This window comes from Alosa pseudoharengus, unplaced genomic scaffold, assembly GCF_046254945.1.
Source record: "Alosa pseudoharengus isolate Yale_2024_CS ecotype anadromous, Long Island Sound unplaced genomic scaffold, YU_APseudo_1.1 YU_APseudo_1.1_scf_6, whole genome shotgun sequence".
Lineage (NCBI taxonomy): Eukaryota > Metazoa > Chordata > Actinopteri > Clupeiformes > Clupeidae > Alosa > Alosa pseudoharengus.
Window position 1 is genome coordinate 27386418 of NW_027468848.1, and position 12630 is coordinate 27399047.

At 41.0% G+C, this 12630-nt stretch overlaps 1 protein-coding gene across 1 annotated transcript; it reads right to left on the reverse strand.

Annotated features, from left to right (window-relative positions):
- Nucleotides 1–9453: 9453 nt before the first annotated feature.
- fgf17 (fibroblast growth factor 17) lies at nucleotides 9454–12205 on the reverse strand. Its single transcript, XM_076271352.1, has 5 exons — nucleotides 12174–12205; nucleotides 12043–12079; nucleotides 11550–11727; nucleotides 11098–11204; nucleotides 9454–9744 (listed from the first exon to the last, which is right to left on the reverse strand). The coding sequence occupies exons 1-5, from the start codon at nucleotides 12203–12205 to the stop codon at nucleotides 9454–9456; spliced, it is 645 nt and encodes a 214-aa protein (XP_076127467.1).
- Between the last annotated feature and the right edge of the window lie 425 nt (nucleotides 12206–12630).

Here is a 12630-nt window from a genome sequence, read left to right on the forward strand (position 1 = left end):
TAGACAACGGTAAAGTATTAGTCAGTATTTAAACATTCCAGTTTATTTCTCTAGTCAAACAGAAAGGAGGTGTGTGGGAGATGTCCCAACATATCCTTCATGTTGATCGAGCTGCTGAAGCACCCTGTCAGTGCAGTGAGCTTAGGCCCCTGGGCATTGTTGTCCTCCCAACAGGGCCCTGTAATGCTGAACTCTGCAAGCCTCTTGATCCAGAGGCACAGGAGATTACCAGTCACAGGGTCAGTTAACCGGGCATACAGTACAGGGTTCATAACAACCCCCGCAGTCACATGATATAATATGATTGGGTTTATGTCATTAACATGCTATCAGATGTAAGTGTTTGTTTGTCAAATTATGAGTAACATTGAGAATACATGCATGACCAGAAATGTAAATAGTGGCAACAACAATTAGCTAAAACGTTACTGCAGTCAACAAGCTGTTACATGTCCGTGAACTGTTACAAACATGAAAACACGTAGCACAACCTTTTGTCACCAACATAGGATTGTTCAAAGAAATTGTCATGTGTATTCTGCCATATAATTGTGTTCACACCTTTAGGATGTTTTGATGGAAGGAGGGTCTTCTATGGTAGCCAATCCTGCAATATCTGCCACATGGATAAAGACCATGCTCTTGGCTCATGTTTCCAGAGAGACACTTGTGTTGAGTGTTTTCAAATGGTGCAGAGGTGGTATCGTGGAAATGGGGTCACACGGTATAGATGGGGGTTGGGCTTTCCATATGTACATGGGGCCCGGGCACTGTTGCTCTTTTGGAAACAGGTCACAAGAATGGAGACAGTGTGGATTATTAATAGCATCTCCACGAAGGAATGGTGTGATAATGACACTGCCAGCACTGGCACAGTTGGCATGACTTTGGAGGGTCAGAAGGTGCTATTTCTCCATCTGCAACATCACAGGAAGTCCCCCAGCAGAAAGAACCGTGGCAAATCAGAGGAGGCTGAACAGCTGTTGGCATACTTATGCAAATGCCATAAGAAGTCTTCTTAAATGTGCAACTAACTGTGGCAAACATGATGAGTCATCTCAACTTCATAACTGATCATTGGTTTATCGAATGATCAAACTAATCATCGGTTTATTGAATGTTCACTTCAAATATGTATCTGATGTTAACTTATTGCGTTATGTTTCACCAAGCGTTTCCTGTATGAGCTCATCTGAAGTTAGTGCATACATACAACAGATAAAAATTACCTTTGGTATGGGATGTGAATTTGTTTAGAGCCTGCAGTAAACAAAAGGACTTTCATCAGACTTGGAGATAACACAACAGGGTCAGCTTGGCAGTCTATTTTAAAACATAAAGGGCTAACCAAACCCACAGGTTTTGCCAATCATAATATCTTGAGTTACAGCAAATACACTTTTCAAAAATCAACTAATCACAATAAATAGAGCCAGGAGTCAGCATGTCAGATTTCATTCATTCTTACATGTCTAATGCAGTCTATAAGCAGTGTTCATTTATAATATATGACAGGTTGAATGAGGAGACAAAGCAGTGAAAAAAGGGTGGTCTCTTCTCCCCTCTCCCAGGCCCTCTGGGCTTAGCATTCCACTTCCCCCTTTTGATTCAGCTCTTTGGTGCAGTGCCTCTGTTTCTGGCAGCAGAATGAATTATTTATTCAGCTCCGTCATTGCAAGGTATCTTCAGAGGCGATGGCAACCTGATGGTGAAATGAACTGACACAGACTCGGTGGTGTCAGCAGTATGAAAACGAACCCCCAAAAAGAGAAAGCAGACTGGAGCAGACAAAGACTCCTGCGCAGTTCTTCTGTTTTCTTGTGCAATTACGTGAAGCAAGCTCGCATCCGAGCGCAATGGGCGGGAGGGGGGATATATCATGGCAGCCGGTCTCTGATATTGATTGAGAGACGGACGGCCCCCAGCATCGAGTGAGTGCACATACTAATGTACGGTCTGGCTGCTGTGCCCTGTTCCTGTAGGAATATCCCCAGAGGGGAGAGAAGCTTTTTCAGCCCGTCAGCATCAACCCCCCCCCACACACACACACGCACACACACACGATGCTTACAGCTCCATCCTGCTCTCTCTGCCTTGGAATATCCGGCAGATTGAGGAAAAAGAGAATGAAGGAGGAGGAGAGGGGGGAGGGGTGATCTTACAGGCAAAACAGTGTTTCCATGAACACTGACTGAGGCTGCACAAATGGTGTGTCGTCTTTTTGTACGACAGCTCATTTGATAACAGTGTCTGTGTATGTTTTGCTCACATGTACTGATGCTGACAAACCCCAGCCCTAATCAAAGCCCTGCAGTGTTGTCACTTTAAAAGGAAATGGTTGAAAATCAGATGTTGTCATAGAACAGCCATATTGAACAACAGCATGAATTGAAAACTAAAAGCTATTATATCGCCTAGCTGTATGTTAATCCATGTAAAAGACATTTACACTGTTTTACAGTGTGGCCGGTGGCACACAATTGAGGGTGAACGCCTATACGTATGCATTGATGAAAAGAGAAGATTAGCCTGGCTGTCTGCATGGTGAAAGCTCTTCCTGTGCTCCTAGCCGCGGTATAGGGCGGGGCTGCGGAGTCTTTGGGAGGCAGAGGAGCAGGTGCTGTAAGACTAACAGCTGGGGCTGTGACTGAGCATGTGCAGCCACCCACCCCCCTTCCTCTGGGGAGGTGGGTGGGGGGATCCAGAGAGCTGCACCAAGGATCAGATTCCACCCCACAACCATGCTTTTATTAAATCTCTGAGTGCCCTGCTGGATGAGATAGCACATTTCCACACCAACTGTACAGCACTGTTACTGGTAGTGGTGGGGGATGGGGTGTTGCAGCGAAGGCTGAAGGAGATGATGTTGGTGTCAACAAATGTATTGCTTTAAAAGGGCCTTAACAGGGGAATTAAGCCCTGACAGCTAATATGGCAGTGCACTGACTCAACTGTTTAGAGGGGAGTGTGACATTAAGTATAATCTTCTCAGAAAGTATTTTATCCATGATGCAACAGCTAATAAAGTGATTATGCTCTCTCAATCCAGCTCATTTGGTTGAGCCGAGCCGTGCGCAAGTCCTTTCCAGTGAAACATTTTTTGCATATATTTGCATTTTGATTTGCATTTTTGTCCCTCTGTGTGAAAATTGGAAGGTCACCCAGGCCATCGCTATTCACTTTTCAGTGCAGCGTGCCACATTCCCATTCAACCACCAGTTATCAGCATTTTGCTGTCGTAATTCCTCCTAGTATGAGTCCTCCTTATTACCCCACTAGCTAGTTTTCAGCTAGTTTCCACCCATTAAATGTTTCCCACCTCTTGCCACTTTTGATTGCTCTTCTGAGTTGGGGGGTGAATCTGACTTCATCTGTTATAAATGCACCAGCTTCCTTTCAACATTCCCCAGTCTACTGATTCACCCAGCCTGGTCTGACTCACTGGACGCTTGCTCCAGCAGTCTCCCCTCCACCATTGTGCTTAGTCATCGGCTAGTGTGTGCTAGTCTTCCTATAATGGCTGCCCCCCCCCCCCCCACACACACACACACACACCCACCCCCTCCTGAGCAAGACAGTCGCTCAGATACCAAGCCCCTCAATAAATCAGCAATGAGCCGCAGTAGCCACTCTAGTTGTCTTCTATTAGGGGCTCATGGACACAGAGTGAGCAGGGTGTTGCCAGCCTTGTGTGGCGCTGTGCATCTGCCATAATTTTCTCCCCTTGGAGAAACATGGAGAGATGACAAATTTAACGATGCCTTTTTCTAGGGGCTGTGTGAACAGCTACACGAACAAGCTTTAAACATATGCATGTTTTGCATAGATTGTGAAGAAGAGCTCTATTATTACTCTCTCTGGAGATGATACATAACAAAAGAGCCTTTGTATGCTTGCTGCCTTTGTCTGGTCCGTGCGAAGAGACTGCGGCTGATACAGAGGCACTGCAGTGGGTGGGGAGGAGGAATAATGAATAGTGGATGGAGGGGGGGGGGGGTGCTGTGGAGACATGGAGGATGGGGGAAGGGCGTGGGTTTTAAAGCCTTCACTGGTGCGGGCCCTTTGCATTTGTACTGTAAGTGCCTCCTTGCCTCCAGAGCTGGTCTCCTGGGGGGAGGGGGGGGTGGTCAGCTAGCAGTGATGTTAATGGTGATGGACATTCCACACTACTCACAGAGTAGCCACTAGTCACAGAGCAGCCATCATGAGTCTCTGGAGGATAGCATGGATGGAAGGAAAGGTGCTGGAGGAGCTCAGTCACGTCCAGGCAGCAGACTTTAATCTAAAGAATTATGGATGGACAATACTCTATGGTGTTTTATTAAATCCTGAAGGGGACTTTTTTGTCATCTTTTTTTACAGTTAAATTGTGTGGCCAGATTTGTGTCCAATTTATAATAATCACATTTTATCATTTAAAACATGTATTGATATAGAACATTTAGCTGTTTGTGATGGAGTAATAGTAATGATGGGACAGATGTACTGTAAAAAAGGAGTTGCTGAAAAAGAAGTAAAGATGGGTAACTGAATCATTGCTGTCTCAGTTATTGACAGTATATCTGCAACCAGGAAATTCAAACAATGCTATTTATTTTCTTTAATTTCATTGCATGGCAAATATATTGTACAAACAGGTATTTGTATTTGCTCTTGTTGCTGTGGTGTGGTGGCTGTGGTGACTACTGGTAATGACAACTACTAAAACCTATAGAGTTGGTCTCTGGCACACTCTAGTGGTCAAACCCCTAACACAAGTTTTTGACATATGAAAAAATCTGCTATACATACTGTAAGAAACAAGTGGTGTAAAGAATAGTTCCAGCACAGTTGCCATGCTACTATTATAAACATTTGAACTGGTATGTTATTGTGTTTCTACTTTTTCCTATTATTATTATTATTCCGTCATGGAAGTCTATGGCAGCCCATAGAACCGTCTGGTAAAAAGTTGTAAAATTTAGCACATAAATTAGGCACAGTCCCCTGATTAATTTCACCAAGTTTTCATGTTTCGGCACCTCGAGCACTCTAGCGCCACCAACAGGCCAAAGTTGGATGTGCGTTCATGCAAGTAACTTTTGACCCGTTGGCCCGATTGTCAAATATGAGGTATCGTTGGACCAAGCCGGGTTCAACGCACCCTATGACGTCATTTTCCGCCATGATGGATTTTCCGCCATATTGGATTTAATCAAAAACACCTAAAACTTTTCACAGGTCACAAAGTTTGTCCGATTGACACCAAACTTGACACACATAATCTTCAGTCCAAGCCTCAAAAAAGTTATCCTTTTTTGTCTTCAAATCTAAAATCGTTCGCCAGTAACAGCCAATCAAAATTGGCGGCGAAGCCACCAAACAGGAAGTTAAGTGATATCTCAGCAAAGCTTTCACGTATCAAAACCAAACTCGGTACATGGGGTCAGGACCAAATAAGGAGGAGGCTCAATAAATTATTATGACTTTTGACCTATAGGTGGCGCTATAATTAGCAAAATTACCTTTTGGCCTGTAACGGGTGTTGTGTTTGGAATTAAAACTTACTTATGGTGATTGTTAATACTGTGGGAGGTCCTAAGTCTGACAGATGTGTATTTGTGACGTCAACGTAATTGATTCGGCCGCCATATTGGATTTAATCAAAACACCTAAAAGTTTTCACAGGTCACAAAGTTTGTCTGATTGATACCAAACTTGACACACATAATCTTCAGTCCAAGCCAGAGGCGTATCAAGCTTTTTAAAAGTGTGGGGGTTGTGGGATAGGGAAGTGAAACAATCCGGCCAAATTATAAATAACTCCCTACAGGGATGTTGTAAGTATTTTCTGAGATGGGTGCGGACTATATTGGCGGGTGTCCGAGAGTTTCTCCCCCGGATTTTTTTTTTAAATTCTGATTGCTACACCATTTTAATGCAGTTTGGGAGGGACAGAACAAGCAGCGCCCCTCATCTGTGTGACTCATGTGACACGTAGGCCTACCTGCTATCACTTCACTATTTGACACTACCCTACATGGAGACACATTTCATGTTATAAATAAAGAAATGATTTCAGAAATTAAATTGCCTAACAGACAACAGCCTAATTTCGAGGTATCACTGGACTATTAATATGCCTAACTATAATACCTATTAAATAAATGTAAAGGACACAGAATAATGACAGAACTGTAAGCTCAAATTCAAAAACGTTTGAAGTCTACTCAAACATAAGGGAATATAAATAAATTCGGTTGCATATAGCCAGCTTAATTAATGTCAATTTAAAGATTATGATTAGCAGTTTCTATGCTGTTTCCAATGATAGTTACCGGAAGCCACGTTATTTTTTAAACTATTGTTGCTTCTAGCCCACGTTACCTTTCACTTGCTGCAGGGACGCACACATTGCATGAGCGCTCTTAAGCGTTCTACATGCTGGAAATCTTTTGTTCTCAGATGTAGAACTCAAATGTGTCTTGACACCGCCGTTTGTAAGATCAAATGAGACGTTCTAAATGGGACGCGATGTAATGAAGCAGTTTTTTTCCAAGCGTCTTGGAGACGTATGTGTGCTGACTGGGCTATGTCTATATAGTTTATGACACCAAATTAATAAGTAGGCTATTTCTGATTGGGGAAACTTTTAGCCTATAGTTTATTTTTCTTTCAGTCTGCGGTTCCATAGGCTACCATTCAATCTTGCTGCAATTTTCGTTTAGCATAATGTGGTAACAATTATAATTTCAATTCTACCTCAAATCTGATCACTGCAGATGTTATAATGCAGACCTAAGCAGCAGCACAGCTTTGAAAGACACACACTTAGAATTTGATCAGAGCGACTGTGGTTCTTCACTGACGCGATTGGCTGGATGACCGTTCAATCAAATCAACAGACCTATTTGCGTCTCTGTGTGTGCGCGTTATCAGAGCCCGCCCTTTTTAGACATACGGTTCCAACTCTTTACGAGAGCGTTTATTTCCATATTTTACTTTCGTTTTAATCTGACAAAAAGTGTGGGGGATAGAATCGTGTTCCAGCAAAAGTGTGTACGTTATAACACCCACATCCCCCACGCTTGCTACGCCCCTGGAAAAAGTTATCCCTTTTTGTCTTCAAACCTAAAACTGTTCGCCGGTAACAGCCAATCAAATTTGGGTGAAATTGGGTGAAATGGGTGAAACTGCCCATTTTTTGGCAGTTTCAAAGGTCATGAAAAAGGACCATGAAATGTTTACTTTAGATTGTTTGTTTAAAGACCATTACCTTTACTGAACTGACATCTGGATATTTTCTACAATACATGGAGTACAAGACTGACCATAATGATAAATGAGTTAGATGCATTTTGTGAAGACCTTATGTGAAGAGGTATATCAATAACATTTTGTTTTCAATTGTATTCTAAAGCAAAACACCAAACTGACATGTTGATATTAATGATAAATTAATACACACTATAGGATTTAAGCATTTTCAATGTTTAACGCTAAGTGACAAAATATGTATTGTCACAAAAATGCTTTGAAGAGCCATTATCTCTGTCATAACAATGGTTTACCATAGTTTGATATTATAAATCTTCCTCTAATTAGTTCTATATTTTAATACTTTCCATCTATCACAGGTGATAATTTTACAAATATATCAGTCCTTTTCTTTGATAACCAGGATTAACAAGTGAGTACATTATGTTCAGCTGCGTGAGTGATTATCCTCTAGATCAAGTCTAATACCCATGTATTAATTTGTTATTTTCTTGTAATCTAAACACAGATACATAATCATGCAGTCAGATGTTCTCTAATAGAATTTATGTAACTGGTACACAAATAGGAATGTCTTTATTACTCTAAGTATCATCAAGTCTCACTTTACATTGATTATGGCTATCAGATATGACAGAACTATTAATCTACTGTATTTATATAAATATAATCTCTGTGAAATGTTTAAATGTTAAATATTGTCACTATTCCTGTCCTGGGCTGCAATAAAGTTACATCCTCTGCTTAAAGTATTGCTAAGTCTTCATCTTGTCCTAATCTCACAGTGAGCTGTTTAGATCCCTCGGCTGGTCTGCTATGCCCTATGGTGACAGGCACTGGCAGCTGTAGACAGGGGCGTGTATTGTGGGGACTTACAGACTAAAGCCAGGGCCATAGCACAGATAATGAAGAGGCAACAGACCCACTGGTCAATAGAAGACCCAATTAAATGGCCTACAAGATGCAGGACAGCAAGAAATCACCTAATCAAAGGCAGATCACAGATGTAATATGCGCCAGCATTCAGCATCCCCTTCTCAGTTTACAGTGATGACTGATCCCACGGACTGGGAGCCAGGCTTGAGAAAACAAGACTGTCAGTCGTTCTCTAAAGGGGGAAACAAGGTTTGTCACGACCTCAGACAACCTCGACACCATGCAGCATGTCACAATGCCAAAATTACACCTCAGCAAGCCCAAATTGACTGTGCCACTTTAGTTACAGAAGACAGCATTGAATCATTGTGTTAACAACTTCCTTGTTGAATAAGCATGCCTCAAATCCTGACCAACAGAGAATGAGTAGCTCGACATATATGTCTGGGTTAGAGAATAATTAGGGAATGAGTCAAACTATTCTTCAGCCAGATAAAAACCCTTTAAAACAAAATAAGCTCTGCCTGATTCTTTGAATCCACCAAAAGGTTCTAAACGAATGTACTTGCAACTCCAATCCCAACTGCATGGGGTTCAAGCACAGTTATGCTGGGATTCGTAAGCACATAATGTGGGGAAAGAATGGGAAAGCAGGAGGAAGGAAATGAGATGCCTGTGTGGTGAATTGCTTAATTGAAATTCTTGTACAGACAGTAGCACACCTGAGAGGGATCACATGGTCTGAAACCAGAGCCCAAGCTTCAGTGAAAATGGAAACATTATATGGAGTTATATGAAAAATAAAAAAAGGAAGGAAACATAATATGGTATAAATATGCACATGTCTGCAATTATTATTTGTTTTTAATTTTGTGACTTGCTGTCAGATTAAGTCTAGCTTTTATTTAGATAATGGTTCTGTCCTTGTGCTCTATCAGTTGTTAAATGTCAGTATTTCTATAAAACATAATATAATATAATACGATATAATATAATACCTAATACGAAATTATATAAATGAACTATAGTTTTAAATTATAATTTACATAAACCATTCCAGAGTTTCCAACCCATATTTCCAAGTTTATTATATGTCTAAACCATTCAAACTTTTATAAGTTCCCTCTTTTCACAAACACGCACACAGTAATATTAAATATATACATACACATTTCATCTGGTATCTTACCATATTTACAGTCGTCTACTTTACAACATTTTTTTTTTTTTCCCAGTCCATTTTTATGTATGAAAATATATAAAAAATAAAGCTGCATCTCTTCTTTTTTTTTAAAAAATGAGTTCACTTTTGTCTCCAAGTCATTCAACTTTATGAGGCTTCCTGTTCCGCTTGGCCCGGCGTGTCGGTGGGAAGCTGATAAACTCAAAGTGTTTGAGTCGGTCTGTGTTGGGGAATGGCGGTGGGCCCTTATGGAGTCTCTTGATGAAATGCACCTCCCTCTGGTTCTGCCTGGTCTTGGAGGCCTTGATGGGCCTGCCTTTCCTGGTGAAGGCCATGTACCAGCCCTCATACTTGGCATTCTGGAAGGCTGTGTAGTTGTTCTCCAGGACAATCTCTGTGAAGATGCAGTCTCTGCCTCTACCACTGGCCTGAGGAAAAAGAAGAGAAAATAAAGTCAGCTCTTCTGGGTGCACTGGGATCCATTCTCCTTTTAGTCTGCTCGCTTTGTATTATTATTATTATTATTATTATTATTATTATTATTATTACTGTGGGCTCCTCCAACTACAATTCTCTTCATGTGTCCCTGTATCTTTTGACTCAAACAGTAGGCTACTCTGTCTCTTGCCACAAAGACATTAAACAACATGCTATAATGCATTATACACATATCTGATACTTGGATACAACCACACAAAATGAAGACAACTGAGGGGGACCAGAGCAGTGCTCATCAATAAAGTATCTATCTATCTATCTATCTATCTATCTATCTATCTATCTATCTATCTAGCTATCTATCTAGCTATCTATCTAATGACCTCTAGATGGCGCTACCTCCATTCTCAGAAAAGGGGAGAATGGAGACATCTCTGAAGCTGACAAGTGCAAATAGAACAACATACAAAGGTACCCATTTGAGAAACTCAAACGTTTATAATTTTCTGTGTATCCTAAGTAATAAATATTAGGTCATTACTTTAGCTGTAGAAATGAGATGACCCACATTCAAGAAGAACAAGCTCACAGAACTGTTACTTTTTTCCCAACATTCTAAAATGTGTCCGTCATTTGTCCATGAATAACTTCATTTGTGCGCACATACCAAACTAGGCGTTAGTGTCTTAAGACCCTCCACAATCAGATTCCCTCAATTCTTTCTCATGGCAGGAGAACAGCACTGAATACATCTTTTCCACTTCCCTGCAGGAAGTGGCGGGTTGACTTCTGACCAGACGCAGAATGGGTGTGAACAGAATTTCCCCCTTGCACTGGCAACTGTCTGGCACCCCTCGTTCTATCCACAACAGGAGCTATTTTGCTAACCCTCTTCTCCATTTGGGAATCCAGAATACAGGAAGCACAACTATTTTTCACTGATTTTTTTTTTTTATGGTTGATTCCAATCACACAGCTAATGAAAGAAAGGCATTGTGGGTCACATTGCACTGTATTATCTTTGGATGTGTAGCAACCCCCTGTCTATTCATGGAAGTGATGCAGAAGTGACACACAGAAAGTGGTGCTAGAAGCATCACTCATTTAAAAAGAACATATGAAGCTGTGTGTTTCACCTGCTCCATCAACTTTGAATACACACTCTGGCAGGATGAAGTTATATGCCTTTTTGTGCCTTATACTTATGGCATCATCATACGCAAAGCAAAGGAGCACATTTTGTGCAAGCAAATATTTCAACTATAGCCCCTCAAGCTCATTCCTTGCCAACTGAATGCATAGAACAAGACAGACATAGAACCAGTACATAGAGAGGACTTTACCTTCCCAACCAGTTTCCCACGGCGATTCATACATAGATATCGCCCACTTTCAGCACCTTTGATGCGAACCCGGCTACCAAAGGTGTCTGTCTCTACAAACAACCTTGCTGTAATACAAACACAAAAATAACATCACTGAATATATTCATAGGTACAGTAGAATGGTTTTTGATCTACTTGGAAATACACATAATAATGCAAAACATAGACAAACTGGTGTGTACTGCAGTCAATAAGTGAATTTATGTTATATAGGCTATTTGATTTTGGCAAGTCATATAGCCAGTATGCAAAGGAGCTGCGTTATCTAATACTTAAACAATCTAGAACAATTAAACAATAAAAAAGAAAATAAAAATATGAAACATTTTTCTCATGTGTAAGCCAGAGAGGCACGAATCACGAATAAGAGTGACGAATAAGGCACAACATTGATTTTGGATTGTGCTTACCAAAATTGTTGCCATCCTCTGCTGTAGCGGTGACTCTCCGGCCCTGGATCTGGACGTGCTTCCCGCTGGTCCGACTGTAGAGCTGGTAGACTCGGACCTGCCGCCGGCTGAGCTGGTCTGTCAACGTCCCCTGTTCCCTCACATACTGGTTAAAATTAGGAGAAGGGTGATTCTCCCCCTTTTCAATATAAAGGGAAAAATAAAATGACACGTTTCACTATGTCTAAAGGCTCTCTGTGTCATTCATATGAGACAGGTTTAACATAATTAAAATTAGTTTTATCCATACCTAAACGAACTATTTTTTGCTTACACGCAGTTGCCCGGAATAGAAACATTTCAGAGACAAAAGAAAAAAACGTGCTGAGTGAGTTAAGATAGATTATTGAGAAAAGTAGATTCCCAGTCTAGTCTAACTAGAAAATAAATTCCTAATTTAGAGAGGGCAAAATGACATGATGTAACATCAAAACCAGTGGGAGATTTTGTTTACCTGTGCATGGCACCACACCACGAAGAAGTGAAATGATCTGCAAATGAACAGATGAAATACATGGTTATTTAAACTATTATTTGCCTATTTGAGGTTGTATGGCATTTATGAAAATGCTATCGAAAACTTACAAGTAAAAACAGTGCTGATTGATCCCATACATTGTCCCAATAGTCCGTTCAACTCAGACAGGTTTTCTGACAATAATATCCTCGAGGTATGCAGAGTAAATCCGAGTGTGACTTTTTGCCTGAAGACGTCTGGCAAATCTAGAAAAAGAGTGCGCTCCCACTTAACCTGAGCGCCCCGCTTCAGGCAAGTGAAGTCGCCGCAGCCATTTACTGATTCAGTCTCTGATGTAGCTGACCATCATTCAGTTCAAGTTCTCCTGAAACACATATCTTCAGAACATGTGCCAAAAATGAAAATAATCCAAACGATGTGTATGAAGCGAACGGACATTAAAACTATATCCAACTCCTCTATTTAAAAAGTCGTCCTGTTCCATCATATGATTGTCTTAAAAGGCATGGTTTTCTTCAGAATGTTCAAACTTCAAGCCAAGCATTGAGTTTGAAACAAGTAGCT